At 45.2% G+C, this 20,475-nt stretch overlaps 1 protein-coding gene across 4 annotated transcripts in view; it reads right to left on the bottom strand.

The window, feature by feature from the left end:
* LRP4 (LDL receptor related protein 4) overlaps nt 1-20,475 on the bottom strand; it is a 93,607-nt gene that overhangs the window by 9,830 nt on the left and 63,302 nt on the right. For 3 of the 4 annotated variants that reach the window (XM_053386829.1, XM_053386839.1, XM_053386809.1), the window contains exons 9-30: nt 19,937-20,062; nt 19,255-19,389; nt 18,777-18,902; nt 17,382-17,612; nt 16,958-17,114; nt 16,278-16,495; nt 15,400-15,576; nt 14,539-14,664; nt 12,927-13,135; nt 12,279-12,360; nt 10,858-10,963; nt 9,396-9,597; nt 8,072-8,261; nt 6,191-6,322; nt 4,720-4,860; nt 4,105-4,191; nt 3,687-3,858; nt 3,406-3,568; nt 2,343-2,568; nt 1,104-1,407; nt 737-955; nt 30-164 (exon numbers count right to left, since the gene is read on the bottom strand). In XM_053386829.1, the coding sequence (XP_053242804.1) occupies nt 30-164; nt 737-955; nt 1,104-1,407; nt 2,343-2,568; nt 3,406-3,568; nt 3,687-3,858; nt 4,105-4,191; nt 4,720-4,860; nt 6,191-6,322; nt 8,072-8,261; nt 9,396-9,597; nt 10,858-10,963; nt 12,279-12,360; nt 12,927-13,135; nt 14,539-14,664; nt 15,400-15,576; nt 16,278-16,495; nt 16,958-17,114; nt 17,382-17,612; nt 18,777-18,902; nt 19,255-19,389; nt 19,937-20,062 (3,664 nt within the window). The remainder of the gene's footprint in view (nt 1-29; nt 165-736; nt 956-1,103; nt 1,408-2,342; nt 2,569-3,405; nt 3,569-3,686; nt 3,859-4,104; nt 4,192-4,719; nt 4,861-6,190; nt 6,323-8,071; nt 8,262-9,395; nt 9,598-10,857; nt 10,964-12,278; nt 12,361-12,926; nt 13,136-14,538; nt 14,665-15,399; nt 15,577-16,277; nt 16,496-16,957; nt 17,115-17,381; nt 17,613-18,776; nt 18,903-19,254; nt 19,390-19,936; nt 20,063-20,475) is intronic. The other variant, XM_053386819.1, reaches the window with a different exon arrangement.

Below are 20,475 nucleotides of genomic sequence, written 5' to 3'. Positions count from 1 at the left end.
CACATGGAAAGGGACTATATTATACTGACCTCCTAGTATCATAATCCAAGGTCAACCCATTGGGCCAGCCCAAGTCAGTGTTGATCAATATCTTGCGCTCAGAACCATCCAAGTTTGCGCGCTCAATTTTAGCGACTTGTCCCCAATCTGTCCAAAAGAGGTATCTGGGGGAAAACCAAACACAGGATGACACACAAACACACATAGATACACACACACCACACAGGCTGCTTCTGCACCAAATAGTTCTTTTTTGGAGATGAAGGGAAAAGCTGTTTCCTCTGAAACTTTTTGCTGCTATTATTTGCAATGGCTCTCCTTATTAGACTCTTCACAAGGGAGTAGATCTGCTGGTGGGGAGGGCTGGTGACTGCCTTTTGAAAAACATCTTCCTCCAGCCATCTGGCCAGCTGCAACTCTTCAACAAGACCAACAGGTCATCTGGTTCTAAGAGTCAGATTGTAGTCCTAACTCTTCTTGGTCCAGCAATGCTCACCTCTAGGCAAGAACAGAACCACAGGCAGGAGGGGCTCCAACAATCTAATCTGCAACTACTTGATGAAGTGCTACAGCTGAACAGCTGGCTGAATAGTGCGCGCTCATAAAGATCTGCTGGTAAAGGAGTCTACTTGGTCAACAGACCAGATGCTCCTATAGGCCGAAGGAGGGCCTTAACTTTTGAAGCACTACTCTCCTCCCTCCATCCCATTCTGCCTCTAGTTGCCCCCCAACTTACCCCTTCCTGGGAAAGACAGCAATTGCTCGGGGTTCATCCAGATTGTTATTAATTAGCACTTTCCTGCAGCTGCCATCTAGTCTTGCAACTTCAATAGTGTTGCGGCCCGTGTCAGTCCAGTAGAGGTTTCTAGCCACCCAGTCCACAGCTAGACCATCGGTAGTCTTCAGTCCTTGACCAATAACTGTTTCCATATTGCTGCCATTAAGGTCTGCTCGCCTGGAAAACAGTAGATACCAATGAAAATAAGAATTTCTGCCTATTAAAATACCACATTGTAAGGCAGATCTCGCAATACAAAGACCGGCTAGCGAGTCTCATGTAATTAATGAATTAATGCACCAAAAGGAAGCTAATGGGTTCCTACCTGATGACATCTAAGAAGACATCTGTGTAGTAAATTTTGCCATCTACGCTGTCATAGTCCAGAGAGATAACATTGTTCAGTTCTGGGACAGGAACGTGAACATCAGTGTGATCGCTAGTGTCTAGTGAGATGCGGCGGATAGAGCCTCGACTAGAGAAGAGCAGGTAGGTTTCAGGAGAAGGATCGCAGGTCCTCTCGTCGCTCTTCAACTGGATACCAGTAGGGCAGGCACAGGAGAAGCCTTCAGGATTTGGCAGACAGAGATGGGAGCACCCACCATTCCTCACGCCACACTTGTTAGCACCTATGGGAAAACAAAGGAAGTCTCTCAGACTGGACTTTCCTGTGGTCCATATTAATTCAGTACTCTCCTACACAGTCCTTGCAAACAGGAGATTCTCAAGCAAAAGTAGGCACAAACATTTGTAGGCCCTGACTAAGGCTACTACTACCCAGTGTACCTCAGGTAATTTTTTAAAGGGTTGTAGAAAAAGTTAGAGGGACCACAGAAAGATGGAACTTCAGAAAGCAAAGCCTGCCAGTGTCTCTGAAGAAAAAACACCCCCTGACTGCACCCCCAAAATGATCAACAAGATAGGTGACAAGAGGGTCTCGATTTTGCGTTATCCTTTGCCAGCACAATGGCACCAATAATGCTGTTTCAAACTGTGGGGAAACCCTAGCCCTACAGGGGAAATAGCAGGATGAACTCCTGGCAACTAAATAAACATACAGAACAGGCACTTGAGAAGGTTGTAAGTGTGAGGATGACAAGACAGCTGATTCAAATAAAATGGAAGGCTTCAAAGTGCTTGAGTGGTTTGAATGTAGTTTGGTTTAAAAAAAAAGAAAAGTTTGAGTAGCTAGGATTAAGCAAGGCTTCCCAACTCAGTGCTCTCCAGAGGCTGCTGGACCTAAACTCCCATCAGCTCCAGCCAGCATGGTCAATAGTCAGGGTTGATGGGCATTGTAGTCCAACAACAACTGACTCACATAGCCTGGCAAGGCTAGATTAGAGAACGGAGCAAGATCTGCAGAAAAGGCACAAAGGCCAAGTAAGAATTCTGATGTGAAAAAATCCTTGAAGAAGAAATGCAAAGAATTAAAGCATTGCAGTAAACAGTATCTGGGAGTGGTTGGGGGTGCAGAGGAGAAGTAAAGAACCCCCTTGGTGCCAGCTTCTAAGAGGACTCTTCAAACAATGTTTGGCTTGATGGGAAATCTGGGGGGGAAACTTACCCAGAGGGTGCTTCCTGTCAACAGCCTGGATGTCCATTAAGCCAGGGAGGTTTGCCCTGACTAAGATGACGTTAGCACCAGTGTTCTTGTCCGCCCTGTGGATGCTACGTGTTTGCCAATCTGTCCAGTAGATGTGGGAATCCAGCAGAGTGAGGCCGTAAGGGTGCTGTACTGGAGAAAGCAAGGTGCGGCGGTTTGCACCATTCAGGTCTGCAGCCTCAATGCGCTGAAGGACAGAGATGGAATGTTTATTCCCTTTTTGAGAGACAGAGAAAATCCCCAGAAAGCTGAAAACAAAGGCCCCAGGTAGCTATGATTCCAAGCTACCATATTAGAAAAATCTCACAAGCATACTTGGTTATCTCTTCGCTGGGCAACTGTAGCTGCAGTTCATCAAGTGACAACACGTGAGCAATACCCATCAAAATGCAGTGTTTGAGGTTAACGCCAGGCAACATGAAAGCCTTGCCTTTGGCACTTGAATCCTGATAGGGATTTCTGATATGGAAGTCACCAAGAGATGTTGCAATAACTGGCCTCATTTGCATGTTACGATAAAACACAGTTAAACTGCTCACAATGCTCAGAAGTCATTGCTTCGCTCCTGCTCCCAGCTGCACTAGGAGAAGCAAGCCACGAGTCTTGTTGCATTGTGCTGTCTCAAGCAAACCACAAGTGGTAGTCTAGCTTTATTCTTCATTTTCGGGCAAACAAGCCATGATCCCGGGTTCAGATTGACACAAGCCAAGGGGTCATGGTTTGTTGTTCCTGGCACAGCACAGGGAGGAGGACCAAGGAAGGACCAGAGCAGGGAATTTCTGAGCAGGATGCACTACAGCGAATGGCTTAGCAGCTCATTTGTGCTCCACCACAGCTGAATGTCAGACATTAATTATGGCTTAATGCGTGTGCCACTGCTACCGCTGAGCGATGAACCTGCACTTATGAATTCCCTTAGTCCTCAAGGACTCTTAAATCCCTCTCATGCCACCCCTTCCTTCAGATATAAAGTTATGAACTCCACCCCAAGAAAACATTCTGCACGCCTTGTAGCAGTTCCAACCTCAGTATGTGCATCAGCCCAGAGCAGTTGTGATCCAGCTCGATCCACAGCCAGTCCATTCGGCCATCCCAGGTTGTTGTTGATAAGCACCGTGCGCCTGGAGCCGTCCATGCCAGCTTGTTCCAGCTTGGCGTTCTCTCCCCAGTCCGTCCAATACATAAAACTGAAGGAAGAGTAAAAGCTAGTAAGCGACCAACTGAGAAGCCAGCATGGGAATTATTCCCATGTCTTCCCATCCTCTGCCTTTCCCTTGACCAAGACGTACTACAGCCAGCACTCACCCCATCTCGTGATACAGGGCAATGGCTCTTGGGCTGTCCAGGTTTTCCCATACCAAAACTCTCCTCATTGACCCATCCAGGTTGCCCACTTCAATCCTTTTGGTCCCTGTGTCAGTCCAATACACTTTGCGACCGATAGCATCCACTGCTAGTCCATCTGTGGTTTGCAACCCTAGTAAAAAAGCAGTAGCAATGTCATTGTTTCTTGCTACTTGCTAACCATCACATTTAGGATCTTCCCTCCTTAAAAACATCCGCAAGATTCACCAGGCATTTCTTACCATAAATATTCCTAGGTACTCCATGAGTAAACTCTAGAGAACTGACTATGCTATTAAGACTGTGCTCACATCACCCGGCAAAATCCATCTCTGAAAGCACCCTGGAGGAGTAGCTATTCCAGTAAAGCATCTATTACCTGTAGTAACAATATCTTCATATTGAGATCCATCTAAGGCAGCCCTGCTAATCTTCCTCAGGGTGCTGTCTGACCAATAGACCTTTCCTGAAGAAGAAATAGGAGAACATCAGCAACATCTACATAGAAAATCCTAAAAATAGGCATTAAAGAAGTAGCATTAGCAGATGAGGAAAGTAATGGGGAAAGCCATTTGGTGTGCTTTTGTTAAGCCCAGTTAAAAAACAACAGCAGCAGTGCTACCTGTTACTGCAGGTATTTACTGATGAAACACACCACTCACAGGCATTATGAAACATATACTCTTAAAAAATGAACACATTGTGATATGCTCTTCAAAAGGGCAGAAGCTATAACTGTATTGACATTACATGAAAAGTTATTTATTAGTATGTTTATTACCAAAAGCATAAGAGATATTTTTAAAAAATATTTCTACTTTTTTCCTTCTCCTTCTCTCTCTCTCTTTTTACTAAAGACCAATTCTCAGTCTACAACTTAACAATTTGTAGATCAGGGATAGAGAACCCAAGGCTTCCACATGTTGTTAGACTTTGAGTCCAACCAGACCCCACTGGACCAGTGCTTAAAATGGTTAAATGACACATTTCAGACCTTCTTGAGGATCCACTCCGATGGCAATAGCGTTTTTCATGGTGACATTGACTGACACAACTACGTCGGCAAAATACGGGATGTCAAGAGAAACCAGCCGAATATCTGACCTTCTAGCAAAGATCAGGAAGCTAGTCATGCCTGCGGAGTTGAAGACAATAATATATTCCACATTTAACACTGTTCCACTCAGCAGTTTCATATATGCCATCTCTGAGCTAACCAAGAGGATATTTTCAAATATTGTTTTTGAATCTTATTGTTTTTGGTGCTTTGAAAAAAATTAAGTTTAATAGTTTTATTGTATGCTTGTAAAATGTCTTGAGACTCACGTGAAAGGCAATTCAAGAATTAGTAATTGCCATCACAATTGCCAAACATTAAAAAAAAACTCCAGGTAAACATTTCTGCTAAGGATGTCACTGGGATGATCTGTTACAGATCACATATAATGGTATGACAAAGGGGATACAGAATGAAAGAGTAGAAACAAGAGTTACAGCTCTAGGGCTCTGAAATAAAGGTTGTGCATCTTCCATGCTTCTTGTGGCACAAGCATAGAATTTGCTGCTTTGAGCATACATTACTTCTCATCCTCAGAAAATATATGACTTCTGGTTTTCAGGGGACAGCATCTTATTTTCTTTTCTGGATCTCGAGCCATGTCTACCATTCCTTTGGTCTCTTTTGCCCTGTTGCCTATCTTAATAGCCAAATCTGCTTTGTTTCATTGCCTTCTGACATTCTTTAAAGGTAAAGGGACCCCTGACCATTAGGTCCAGTCGTGACCGACTCTGGGGTTGCGGCGCTCATCTCGCTTTATTGGCCGAGGGAGCCGGCGTACAGCTTCCGGGTCATGTAGCCAGCAGGACTAAGCCGCTTCTGGCGAACCAGAGCAGCGCACAGAAACGCCGTTTACCTTCCCGCCGGAGCGGTACCTATTTATCTACTTGCACTTTGACGTGCTTTTGAACTGCTAGGTTGGCAGGAGCTGGGAGCGAGCAACGGGCGCTCATCCTGTCGCGGGGATTCGAACCACCGACCTTCTGATCAGCAAGTCCTAGGTTCTGTGGTTTAACCCACAGTGCCACCCGCGTCCCTTTTTGACATTCTTTACTTTACCATAAATCCTAAATGTTCAGGCAGAATCATGCTAATTATGCCATATATTAAATGTGCACAATATATTCTGATTGCAGAATCTGGGTTTCCCTGGGCCAAGATTTATTTGGTGGGGGTATTCATACCAAGAGCATTTTTTGTGTTTCCCAAGCCTATGTGGCACCCTCCAGACGTTGTTGGACTCCAACTCCTGCCAGCCCCAGCCAGCACAGCTACTGGTCAGGGATGATTTGAGCTGGGGTGCAGCAACACTGGCTATCCCTGTTGTAGGGCTTTGTACCTAGAGGCCTATCAAGAGCAGGCTCTGGGGATTAGAGACCCATATGCTGCAGAATGTGAGGAGACCTACCTGGTAAGCAAGTCTTGCCATCTGGCTGTAGGTTGATACCGGTGGGACAAGTACAGCTGTGACCTTTAGGAAGAGGAGCCAGGAGGCAAAGATGACTGCATCCACCATTATTGACTGTGCATGCTGTATGTACTGAAAAAAAGGAGAAGAAAACAATGCATCACGACAAGGCCAGACAGAGAAGCCCAAAGCATTCTGGAAAATGATATATAATGAGTTGGGGGGGAATGTTTAAAATAACTTTTGTGAAAAAAACTGAAGCTTTTTTAAAAAATGAATTTTAGATGCAGAAATACCAAAGGAGCAGAAAAGACTGTTCATGTACGCGATGATGGCAGCACAGATACTTTTGGCCCAGAGATGGAAGGAAGACAAAGTCCTGACCAGAGAGGAACGGCTGATAAAGGTGATGGATTACGCCGAAATGGCAGAAATGACCGGGTAGATCAGAAATCAAGAAGATAGAAATTTTACTAAGGAATGGGGGGAAATTATAATTTATCTTGCAGAACACTGAAAGCAACTAAAAACTTTGGCCGGATTGTAACAATACTTGTCATGTGACAAGAACTATGGGAAAACAAGGTCTTTTTTATTATTAAGAAAATGGAGAATCTTATAAGATGCAGCTGAAAAAAGGAATGTTGATGGAACCCATGGAGGGGTGGAAGAAAGTCCAAGGATTCAGGGAATCCTTTATATGTATGGTTATGATAGTAATATAATAACTTATAATAATTTTATTATTTATACCACACCCATCTGAATAAAAATGTAAACTGTAAAAACCAATAAAAACATTGTAAAAGAAAGAAAGTGGAGAATCCCAATGCAGAATATGTCAGGAAGAGACTGCATCAGGCAAGGCCTCTTTCCACCTGCCTTGCCCCACCCTCCGGCCCTAGGAGGCCTCATAAGGGAGCTGTTCCTGGAGGAAGAACTGTGAGGGGAGAGACTCCATCAGGCAAAGCCTCCTTCCACCAGCCTTGCTCTACCCTCTAGTCTCTGCTTCTTAATGTGTATTGTATTGTTTTATGTACAGTCATACCTCGGGTTGAAGTAGCTTTGGGATAAGTATTTTCGGGTTGCGCGCTGTGGCGACCCGGAAGTAATGGAGCGCGTTACTTCCAGGTTTCTCCACTCGCGCATGTGCAGTCAAAATGACGTCACGCGCATGCACAGAAGTGGTGAGTTGCGACCCGCTCAGACGCAGGTTGTGTTCGCTTCTGGATGCGAACGGGGCTCCAGAACGGATCCCATTCGCATCCAGAGGTACCACTGTACTGTGGCTTGCCGTTATTTTATTGATTATAGTTTAGATATTATTTATTATAACTGTTGAGTGGATTTCTGTTTAACTTTTATATGTTGATATTATTATTTTATACTATGATTGTTGAATGTTACTTTTTTGATGTAGGTTGCCTATTTTAAAGTTATGTTTTATTATCACATTTTTGTATTGCATTAGATTGTTATAAGATGTACATTTTTTGTTTCTTCAGCTTGTAAACAGCCTTGAGTTTTACAAGCTAGAAAGTTTTACAAGACAGAAAGACGGTATACAAATTAAAAATGATGATGATAACAGCAACAGCATGCTTCAAAATTCTACAAGCATGCACGGGAACGTAAACGGCACAGAGGAGCTCTTTCCATGAAAAATGAGTCACAAAGGATTCATTCGCATGTACTTTTGAGATAAATTTCTGTTGGGGTGCAGGGTGCTTAGAATCACAGAATTGTAGAGTTGGAAGGAACCCTGAGGATTGCCTATAGTCCAAATCCCTGCAATGCAGGAAGAGGCAGTCATCCCATAGAGGCTCTCTAGCTATAAGGTCATGCCAAGCAGCAAGGGATGGTGCATCCCCTCCCATGTACCTGAAGGCCTGTGCCGATGGAAGACGTGGATGTCCATGAGGTTCTCCAGGTTGTCCTGCAGAGTTTCACGATTCTGCCCCGTCCTTTTGTCAGCACTCTGGATGCTCTTTGCCTGCCAATCGGTCCAGTAGAGCCGAGCTCCATAAAGAGTAAGCCCAAAGGGATGAGGCAGGTTGCTTCCAATCAGCACCTGTCAGTCCCCAAAACAAAGACCCGCAAGAAGTTTTAGGAACAACACACAGCCGGCATGGCAACAGGGACCCAAGGGGCTGTTTTTCAGTCCAAAGAGCCACATATCCTTCTGGGCAACTTCCCAGGGGCCACGTGCAATTGGTGGGTGCGGCCAGAGGCAAAAAGGGTCTGTGCAACAAGTAGCCTGTATTTTACCCTCTCTATCCTCCATGCAGGCAAGCAAAAGACATTATCAGAGTTGAAGGACACATTCTAACCAGGTAAAAGCACAGGGGGTGTAAAACAGGACCAGGGAGGCCTGGGAAGAGGTCTGAGGACCAGGCAGAGAGACCTGGAGGGCATATTTGGCCCCTGGGCCCCAGGTTCCCCACCCTGGTCTAGAGGCTGCAGGCAGCCCCAGCAATGCATCCATCTCTCTCCTTGTACTTTTACCAGTATGCATTCTTCACTCAGAAGTAGATTGATTTGCAGGTTCAGACAGACATTAATTCAAAGCATTATTTTATTTTTAATTTTTTGGGTCTATAACAAGGCGGTCCCTACCCTCGGACTAATTATCTAAGCAGCCGAGACCTTTTGGAGACCAGAAGTAAGTTGCATTGGACCAAGTGGCAAACACACATCCCAGTACATTTCTGAGCACAATTCAAAGTGTTGGTGGTGACCTTTAAAGCCCTAAACGGCCTCGGTCCTGTATACCTGAAGGAGCGTCTCCACCCCCATCATCCAGCCCAGACACTGAGGTCGAGGGCAGAGGGCCTTCTGGTGGTTCCCTCGCTGCGAGAAGTGAGGTTACAGGGAACCAGGCAGAGAGCCTTCTCGGTAGTGGCGCCCGCCCTGTGGAACACCCTCCCAGCAGATGTCAAGGCAAAAAGCAACTATTTTACTTTTAAAGGGCAACTGAAGGAAGCCCTGTTTAGGGAAGTTTTTAATGTTTGATGCTGTATTGTTTTTAATATTCGGTTGGAAACCGCCCAGAGTGGCTGGGGAAACCCAGCCAAATGTGTGGGGTATAAATAAAAAAATATTACTATAATTATTACTACTACTACTACTATTATTATTAATCCCCAAGCAATTCCTATTTACAAAACCTTTCCCAGAAGCCTTCGATTCACCTTGGGTTTCTTACCTTCCTGTTGCTGCCATCCAGGCCAGCGTACTCAATTGTCTTCATGCCGGCATCTGCCCAATACAGACGATGAGATTCATAATCAATGGCTAGTCCATTGGGCCAGGTCAGGTTGGAAGAGATGATCACCAAGCGGTCAGAGGCGTCCATGCCCGCACGCTCAATCTTCGGGTTAGCCCCCCAGTCAGTCCAGTACATGAATCTGCGCACACACAAAACTGCACATGACTTCTGTTCCTTTAGCAGCAGAATTATTTCCCCCTGCCAATGAGCTCCACAAACGAACTGGCAAGTGCTTTCAACTTTCATAGGGACTACTCTCCTAAACCAGAATCTGTACACCCTACTCTAAGACTCCATGCAAAGAAAGAGTAATAAAAAATAAAAAAGGCTGCCAAGAGATCCCATTATCATGTGGGCCTTCTCTTTTCTGCAAAAATGAGGCAATAGAATTTCAGGACTTTCAGTTCAGAACTTCCATGTGCCATCAGACCATTCCATGAACTTCAAAAAATTAAGACAACACAGTTTCTCTTTAGTCTGTTTTTGTAGGCAAACCTAGGTTGCACTGCTTTCTCACAATGTCTCCTTCCAGGTAGTGACAGTAAGCGATATGAAATGGCCATAGCCAGAGACAGAGCATCAGGAATATAGGAAGCTGCCTTGTGCAGAGTCAGGCTACTGGTCCACCTAGCCTCACTATTGTCTACACTGACAGACAGTGGCTCTACAAGGTTTCAGGCAGGGGACTTTTCCGGTGCAAACTGGAGATGCTAGGGATTGTACTTGGGACCTTTGGCATGCAAGGCAGATGTTCTGCCAACGAGCTACAGCCCTTCCCAAACAGTGAAGGTCATAGAATTATAAAGTTGAGATCTAGTCTAACCCCTGCAATGCAGGAATCTTTTGTCCAACATGGGGCTCAACCCCACGACCCTGACATTAAGAGTGTTATGGTCTACTGACTGAGCTATCAATGTTAAAAAGCTAGGAACGGGTTTCTTTTTCTTTCTGTGGGACCTTGGCAAACTGAGATTTGTCCCTATTTGCAACCAGAAAGAACATTTCAAACTCCAGGTCAGATAAGGGCAGACCAGTTAAAGACCAATGAGTTAATTTGGCTTTTGTTTGTTTCTTTTATATTTTTACTGAAATTACACCTTGTCCTACAGGCAACTCTGATGAGGTATTCTTTGGCCCCTTCTGTTCTTGGCTTGCACATGAGGAGTTAAGGATGTTGGACACGGAGGAGGAGCCTTGCATTAGGGTAGCTGGACTAGGGCAGTCTGACTGCTCCCAGTCCTGCTGTTTTAGCAGAGCCATCCACACCGGCGTCCAGCCCCCCCCCCCAACCTTTTAGGAATTGCAACAGGGACCTTGCAGGGCAGTGGCATGAAAGATTTAAACACAATAGCACAAAGGAGACCCTGCTATGCAGACTCCTGCGAAAGCAGCTTCTCACCCTCCAACAGGGTCCACCACAATATCCCTGGGTCTGTCTAGATTCTCCCAGATCAGTACAGTCCGCATAGTTCCATCTGTGTTAGACACCTCTATCCGGTCTGTTCCTGCATAGATTAGAAGAAGAGGATGGAAAGACCATAAGCCTCCAGAGTCATAGGGGAGACCATTAAAGAGAAAAATCTAGACAAAAGTACAGTCTCCACTTCACTCCCATCACCAAAACTGAAAGTCTCAGCAAGCTAAATTGCTCAGCGACCCTGAGAAGTTTGCTTTAGAATCCCACTCCACATCTGTACAAACTCTCAGTCAACTAGGCTGCATTTTGAAGCAAGCTTACTTCGGAAGCAACTTCCACTAAAATCAGTGAAACAGAGGACCAGATGCTATTAGCATAGCCAAATGTAAATCATTTCCTGGACTGTACCACTTCAGGCTGCAGGTGACAGGCTGCATGTTTTGAACACTACACCATTGGGGGGGGGGAGACCTCTGTGCATAGAAAAATAGCATGTCAGGGACAAATGGAAGCTGGATCATCTTTGTACCTGAGCATACTTTTATTTTCCACATGCAGAGAAAATAAATCATGCTTCCCCTATGGGGAAGCATCCAGACATGCAGCCCTCAAGCCACAGTCTGAAACGGCTTGAGGAAAAGCTTTAATTCTGTGGTCTATACAAACAAATCCATATAGGAATAAGGTGCACAGCATGATGTTTGAAATGTCATGCAAGGACAATTGTGCGGCCATTGAGAACATCCTGTGGAAATTTCCCATTTCAAAACTTTACTTTCTTGGATTATTAAACAGGATCTCATACTCCCAGAATTTCTAGGAAAGCAGCAAAGCTGTATTTGGACACCATGGTTTAATTTTTAATGGGAAGAAAATGAGTCTCACCTACCCCTGAGCTATCCCCTGCCTCCCAACATAGTCACAAGAAGTTTGGCCCATTTTTGATTAACCACAACTCGCTGTACTGTTCAAACCTTACAAAACTGATGAACCTTGTTTCAAAACAGCCAACTTCAAACCACAGTTTATTAATCCAATTCGTTTCAACAAACCATAGTTAAGATTAACCACAGTTTACAGTTCAGATGTGACACATTAAAGTAATAGAATTTGGGAGAGGAAGCTTTCATTACTATCCTCACAACCAAGCTGGAGGAGGAGACAGGAGTGGGAAGCTACCAAACCCAGGGGGGGGGCGGGGGCATGGCTGATAAACCACAGATTTATTGTGATGTCTGAAAACAATCCATTGCATGTCCATAGAAGGATGTAATATGCCAACCAGTTTGTCTGTGGGGGAAGGGATATTGTTCATACTTCCAAATATGCATTATTTGGTATGGCCCAGTTAGGATTTAGGAGGCAATGCTCCAGAGACTAAGGTGGTTTTAGATAGTCAGTACCTGCATCTGTCCAGTACAACTTGTTGGTGACCCAGTCCACAGCCAGACCAGCAGGGCTTTCCAGGCTGCTATCTGCCACAACCTAGCAAGAAACAAAAGCAAGAAGGAATCTTAGGGGGAGAGAGGGGTACCCTTAACAGACTTGCTGCTGGATCCTGCTCAGGAGCAGAAACTTGTACTAGCCACATTCAACTACGAATGAATGGATGTTCACAGATAACTGAATATCAACGTCAAAGAGATGGATGCAGAACAAACTAAGACGTAGCATGCCATCATCTGGCTGCTCCAATGATAAATTGTGGGCACACACAAAAGATGATTAGAGAATTGATGTGCGCTAGCGGGACTTAAAATTTAATTTGTCCCAGATGTTTGAGAAAGGTACACTGTAATTATCTCCTGACAGTCTAGATCATATTCTAGCTATCTTCATTTCACTCATTTATTGGACGGCGCAGATGCCCTCATTTCAATGTTTGATTGCATTAGCTGCCCACAGGCACTTGCAAGGCGGCATGCGCATGCCGGTGTGCAGCCAAACCAGCAATACAGAGAAGTCAATCAAACTGAAATATTCATCTTCAAAAAGACTTAAATTTCCAAAACAACGCTGTGCGGTGCCTCACCACCCCAGAAGCACATTACCTCCTGTCCTGTTCCATCCCATTTTGCCCGACTAATGGAATCAGTGCCGACGTCCGTCCAGTAGACGTAATCATCCTTTGCATCCCAGTCCAGGGCCACTGCGTTGCGCACATCGGCCAAGGGGATGACGGCATCAGACAGGTCTTCTGTGTCGAAGCTGATACGACGGATGTCCATCCTTCGGGCAAAAAGCAGGAACTTGTCAAGACCTGATCAAAGGTCGAAAGGTCTTCTTTTAATTTCTCTAAGTTCAACAACATGGTAACAGACAACAGAAAATTATCTCGTTACGTCTTAAGCTCTGCTGCATCCACGCCCCTTTTGCATGGACTTCTATGACATGTGTATCCAATATAGTGGAGGACAGACAATGCATAGCTAGCAAGTGGGTAGGATGCTGTACGCATCTGCCGTTGGCAGAGGATGCTTGGGATGGGGACAGAGGAGGATGTGCTGCTGGGAAAGCATCTCCCCAAGGGAAGCAAATCTGACACAAAATGAAAGCGGGCTGACAGCCCTTCTAAAAGGAGGAGAATCATCCTTTCACCAGTCTCCCATATAAATAAGAGATAAGGACGTGAGGGCCCTGTTGGATCAGCCCAGTCAAGCCTAGTATCCTGTGTCTCACAGTGACCAAGTTGATGCTTCTGGAAAGCCCAGGAGCAGGGAACGAAAGCAAATTTGCCTTAGTAACTGGCATTCAGAGGTATACTGCTTCTGAATCAGGAGTGTCATGGCTAGGAGCTGTTCATAAACATATGCCCCATAACTTATTTACTAATTTATTTATAAGATTTCCTGTCTGTCCTTTGCCTTAAGGTCCCAGGGCAGGCAACAACAGAATATACAATTATAAAACAGATAAAACTGTTTAAAGTATAAAACAGGTGAATCCTTTCCACATGGAAACAGAACAGTATAAATTCAGTATAAAATTTGTCTGAACCCTGTTTAAGAAACAACTATGCAAGTGGCATGTGATAGTATATTTCATAAGTGAATTGCGCATTGTGTCTTTTGTCTGTCTCGAATCATGACTGATTCCATTAGGTGACCCTGAAATCTAGTATGACGTAAGAGAAACCATTCCCTCTATCCACATTCTCCACACCACTTTACAAACTCATGTCGTGTTCCATCTCCATCTCTTTATTGTGATGTAACCCACTTTTCAATTTAACAAAAAAAATCACAAAGCTGTCTTTTATTGTTCTAAGCGAAAAACCTTCAAACATATTCACCTTTTCATATAGGGCTCAATTACACCAATCATTTTGCAAGTTCTCTCCGGCATCTTTTCCAGCTCTATAGTATTTTTTTATAGATTCAACCAGAATCCAACACAACATTTAAAAGGCAGCTCTGCCATCTGTGTACATAAGCACTTTACATACTACCCATTTTGTTTACATAAACACTTTACAATACTGCCATTTTAACCTTCAATCCTTTCCCTGATCATCCATAGTATAGAATATGCCTTTTTTCTGTTTGTTTTGCCTGCAACCCTCCTCCTCTCTCTTTTTCTCTCTCTCTCTCACTTTCACATGCATGTGCGTGCGTGTGCACAGACACCTATCAAGGTGTAAAAGCTCTTCTTTATCACACTTACTCTGAGCACAGGTGTGGCTGCTGGTCTTCCGAAAGCCTGTGGGGCAAGCGCAGGTATACGACGTGTTGTTCGGTAGGCACAGGTGAGTGCAGCCCCCATTGCTGGCTCCGCAACGGTTTCTCCCTGCTCAAATAGCCAAAAACAACCACATATAAGGAAACTAGTAGAGAAAGCAAAGGCTTTAGTTGGTGTTTGGGAAAGATTCAGGGCTTCAAAAGGGCATGCTTTGGAAAAGCTGCTTTGAGTCTTCAAAGATAGCTCATGTGACCATGATCCCTCAAGTTGCTCTGCCCAAACATTCAGAATCAAGAGTCAAGATTTGGACCTTTAAAGCCTACCCTTTTTTCTAGGTGAAAATAAGCTGGAAAATAAAAAGGGAGGGTTTGAGAGGTCCGAGAGCACCCCACATTTATTTTGATAGGGGTTAATTTAATGAAACCTAACCCACTCAGAATTCTAACAGGACACATACTCTACAAATGTTTTTTTAACAACAGGGGATAGCTATTTTTTTCAGGCTCCATGTTTTAACCATGTCAGTGCAAATACAATGGGAGGAGTTCAACATACCACTAAAAGGACTATTCCGTCAACACAAGCGTTTCAGCTTGCCAGATGGAACCATCTCGCCCTGTCTCCCTGCCCCCAAACTCTGCTCTAGGAGTTCCCCTGATCCCACCCCCCACCCCCCGCATGTCAAATGTGGAAGAAAGGAGAAGGAGGAGGGGGAAAAAAACCTGTTACACTAGCAGAAGACCTTGTGCTGGCATCTCCTAGCAGGACTGATTAGCTGAATCTGGCCCAAGAGAGTCTCCGGATAGCAGGCGCTAGTCACCATAGCCCTTTTCCTTCTGAAGTTACCTGCTGGTTGGCGCTGAGGATGCAATGTGTGGATGTCCATGGGGAAGTGGAGCTTGTTGCGGATGATCTCCTGGTTCTTGCCAGTAAACTTGTTGGCGCTGTTTATGCTCTTGGTATGCCAATCTGTCCAGTACAGGCTGTCTTCAAACACTGTGATGGCAAATGGATGTGGAAGGCCTGCAGCAAGAGGGCAGTAAAGGCACATGGATTATTCTAGCCTCCAGAGAAAACAAAACCACTCTTTCTACTGAGTGCTTCTACCTCTAACTCAGAACTGTCTCCAATTAAAGGAGTAAGCATGGCCAAGTCACGAGCTGAGAAGACACAGATGAAGCCCACTCGAAGGAGAAACATGACTGCTGATTTAAGAAGGTAAGTATAGCTTAGATCAGAGCTGTGAACAATCTGCATACAGTGCATTCCTATTCTATGTGACTCGAGAGTTTAAACTTCACTTTGACTTGTGAAGGAGATGGGCAGCGGCCTCTCTCATTGCTAACTCTGCCTCATACAATTAAATGTGCAAGACACAGGCAGGGTGTGCACTGTGTCTGTAGTTTCTTAGCACTGGAAGTCCAGTGGCCAACAGTCCCACTGTCCTTATTCATTATTTCATCAGAGCCACTTTTTGCCTGCTCTCCGTTGAACTCAATCCCAGAGTGAGTCACAAGAAGAAATCCTAGTACAGTAATAAACTCAACAATAAAAACCACTGGAAAAACTCATCAAAATCCGTAACAGCAAATCAGAATCAGCAAGGGCAAGCTTCTACTCTATTTTGAAACCATTTATCCAAACGCCAGACTGAAAAGATATGACTTTAAAAGGCACCTAAAACCCATCAAATTTGGTGAGGGAGGGGCATTCCATTATCTCACCTTGGCTAATAACAGCCTTCCTGTTCTGTCCATCCAAGTCAGCCCTCTCAATAACGTGATGCTTGGCATCCACCCAATACATTCGATGCCCTGCATAGTCAATAGTTAGCCCGTTTGGCCAGAAAAGATGAGTGTCAGCAATGATGCGTCGATTGGAGCCATCCATGCTGGAGTACTCGATGCGAGGAGTATTTCCCCAGTCTGTCCAGTAGATGGTGCTATTGGAGAAGAGAAAAGTTGTAAAGGCTGGAAATATGGGATCTTTATGGATTATGTGAAAAGCAACCAGGCATATCTATGGCAAAATGATTGGTACAAGAGATTATGCATTCAGGTGTTCAGGAGCACTTATGAGGCCTAGGAGAATGGGAAGAGCTTCACTGCTAGGACAATAGTTCTCATGAGCAGAACTCTATTCAATAGATGCTCCTGCTGCTGGAGAAAGAGAGAAGATTTATTTATTTTTGCAAATTTCATTTTCCCCTGCAGCCCTCCGAAAAGTCACGCTGGAGGGTTGGGTGCAGGTGTGAAAGGGAAATTAGCAAAAAAAAAAAGAAGAACCGCACACAGCCCAGTTGGTTTTGTCTGCAGGTCAGCTTGGCCAGTTTCAGTTCAGTATGTTTGGACAAATAAATTAACATGGGATCTACCACCCTGAAAACCAACCCCTCCTCACTCACCCCTCCATGGGGTGAAGGGCAATTGCGCGAGGCTTCTCCAGGTTCTCCCAGAGAAGCACCTTCCGGTGGGTGCCGTCCAAGTTTGCCACTTCAATGCGAGATGTTCCAGAGTCTGTCCAGTACAGCTTGTCGTGGATCCAGTCAATGGCCAATCCACCTGGGACACAAAACAGAAGGGAAGTCAAGGTGATTAGTGTATTCTGTGCAACGAAGAGAATCCCATGAAGCAACTACCACAATTTTTCCCCTCCTAAAGGAAAAGGGGAGCAGAGTCCTTCCTTCGCCATGCCTTGCCAAATCAAAGCAGCGCTACACTAGCAAAACCACTAGTTTATCGACCTAGAGATTCATCATTCCCCGCTTCAATATATGCAGTCAATATATTTCTATTCCCCGTGACTCTGAAATTCTCAAAGACGCTCACCTGGGCTCTCCAGCCCTGTGGACACAACTTCCTCCACATTGCTGCCATTGAGATTAGCCCTCATGATGCGGTCCAGTGTGACGTCAGACCAGAAGACTAACTCCTTGCTATGGTGGAAATCAAGGGCGATAGCATTCTCCAGGTTGTTCAGCAGCAAGGTATACTCTGACCGGTGGGGTAAGACCTGCCGGATATCAATCCGATTGGCAAAAAGCAACACAGGCTCCGGCCCTGAAGGACATGGACAGACAAAGGGAGGGGGGCTGGTAAGATTGGACGCCATCACTGTCATAAAGACAACGCAGGGTCTCTAAAACACACAGAGAAATGTATTAACAAGAACATCTATACCAATATCAGGATGTTGCCTGACCACTGTAGTACATGCACCAGTAACCTCAAGACTGGACTACTTCAATGCAATCTACATGGGGCTGCCCTTGGGTCTGGTTCAGAAGCTCCAGCCGAATCTAGTGGCCAGACTGGCGATGGGGATCCCTGCCAACGCCATTGCTAAAACATCTGCGCTGGTTGCCCATTGAGGTCCTTGTATTAATTTTTGAAGCCCTGGAACAAGTTAGGTCCAGGGTACCTCAGGGATCTCTTGAACCCTTCTATCCCAGCTTGATCGCTGAGAACGTCGGCAGGAGAGTCGGTGGTTGCTCCCCATGTTGGCGAGGCTCACTGGACAGAGCCTTTAGTGTCATTGGCCCAGCCCTCTGGAATGCTCTGCCGATATAGAACCAGCAAACGTCTTCCATTTCAACTCCTTCCTTATAAACTCAATCTGAAATGTGGGGAAGGGAATCTGAAAATTTTGCCTATTGGGGTGGGGTTGCATATGGGCCACAGCACCCACGTCAACCCTCCCTTCCCATAACTGCTCTGTTTTGCTCAAGTCAGAATCTGCAGCCCTTGCTGATGGGACTGGCACAGCTGCCATGTGGTTTCTCAGGAATCAGATGAATCAGCATATCTAAATCCTAGCAAAAAAGCCTCACATAAGCACTGCAAATCTCTTGGCTCAGCCACCTCAAAGCCTTTGACAAGCAAACATTCACTAAAAATCCAATCGTGCTCTTCATTCCAGGCTTCCCGACACCCACTCTGCTACTTCTTACCCTGATGTGCAACTGCCTGCTAAGATGCTCAAAGCACAGCCATAGAGCTTCACCACTGCCACCAAACATACCCATTTTCTATTTTCAACAGGAGCATGCAGGCAGGGGGGAGATAAAGAAAGAGCATGGGTCTTATTCTATGGTGCAATCAGCAACTCAGAATTGAACTCCAAATAAAAGCTGAAGCTCCAAACTAAGCCGACAACATTGCATCAGGCACGGTTGTGTTTTCTAGGTAGTGACCATCCAACCAGAGCGGAGAATCCCTTCGTACCCAGGGCTTTACAGCTGCGCTTGTCGGGGCGAAGTTCGTAGCCTTGCTCACACCAGCACTGGAAGCCGCCCTCGTTGTTGGTGCATCCCTGGCTGCAATAGCCTTCCTCTGCACACTCATTCACGTCTGAAGCAGGGAAAAGGAAGAAAGTATTCAGGTGTGCAAAAGGGACTGGAAAGCTCTTCCTTATGCTCTGGATTCCACACTTGTTAATTTTCAGCTCACTACATGATAGAGATCGCAAGAGGAGCTAAGAACTTAAGAGCGCAGACCAACAGGCCTTTCAGCTCAGTATATCCAGTGGGCAAACAGCACATGAGTCCCAGAGCAATTAAGTCGTTGGCCCTACACTTGTTTAAACCCCAGTCCTGGCAGCACTGGGGTAGAGGCCAGAGCAGGAATCTAAAATATACATCCACTCATATTGTAGACATGCATGATTCTACCAACAGATGGCTCAAGGCATGAGGCTGCTGACCTTGACATGACCTCCCATCCTCCAGGAGCCTGTAACCTGTGTGGCAGGTACACTGCACCGTCCCTCGAGTCATCTGGCACTTCTGGGCGCAGCCCCCGTTGTTGAGGTTGCAGTTTTCTTCTCCAGTTCGAAGACCTGAAGAAGAAGCACATTTAGTTGAAAACTCACCAGGCAGCTGCTTATTTTTTCTAAAATGCTGCGGAAGCCCTACAAAGGCCAGGTTAACACATCACATTAAACCGTAGCTTTTCAAAAAAAAAAAAAAAAAACCACCTATGGCTTAATGTGAATTGTCAGTATATTGGTGCATGCTGCTCGCATTTTACTTCCCCACTCCTGCCGGAAACAATCCACACTCTGCGCGTTGTCTGAACCCAGGGCTTATGGTTTGTTTCTCTCCAAACAAACCATGAGTGTAAGCCAAGGTTTGCTCTTGGCTTACTGCTTATGGTCTGTTTACAGGAAACAAACCATGGGCACAGGTTCAGATTACACCAGAAGCCAGACCGTGACCTGTCTCAGGGCACTGCAGCAGGAGCAGAGGAGGAACAAAGCACCTATGTTTCCTGCAGTGCGTGGCAGCATGTTTCTTGTCCACACTAAATCACAGTTTATTTTAGGTATGGTCTAATGTGATGTGAAATGTCTGGGAAATTCCAGACGTACGGCAGCCCTGACTTACGGCAATTTTGGTCAGGGCTCTCATCGCTGCCATCTCCACAGTCATTTACACCATTGCACAGCTTTCTTTGACCAATGCAGCGTCCATTTCTGCACAGAAATTGATCTGGGGCACACTGGGGACTTCCTAAAGGGGCATAAAGGAAAGTTAGAAGCAGTTAAGAGAAAGTAATCTAATTTTCATGTACAGTAAGGATATTGGTTTATCCCCATTTACAGTCACATTCTAGAAGATTCCACGGCCTCAGTAAAATACAGGAAGCTGCCTAACACCAAGTCAGAACACTGACCTACTGTATCTAGCTTAGTAGCCTCAACTTACACTGTAACTTGCTATATACATTGGGTGGTATTCAATGCTAGTCCCACAAAGAGTAAATCCATTGAAGTTAATGGACATGACTAACTCACATCTATTATTTTCAACGGGATTTCATTAACAACTATGAAAACCATTTAATAAAAACAAGTATTAAAATGAAGGCTCGGGGCATACTGGTTTGCTTCATCCAGTAGTTGGAACCAAATTCTGGAACTCCC

This window comes from Podarcis raffonei, chromosome 1, assembly GCF_027172205.1.
Source record: "Podarcis raffonei isolate rPodRaf1 chromosome 1, rPodRaf1.pri, whole genome shotgun sequence".
Lineage (NCBI taxonomy): Eukaryota > Metazoa > Chordata > Lepidosauria > Squamata > Lacertidae > Podarcis > Podarcis raffonei.
The sequence above is the reverse complement of the archived record's forward strand: the minus strand, read 5'-3'. Positions and strand labels throughout refer to the sequence as shown.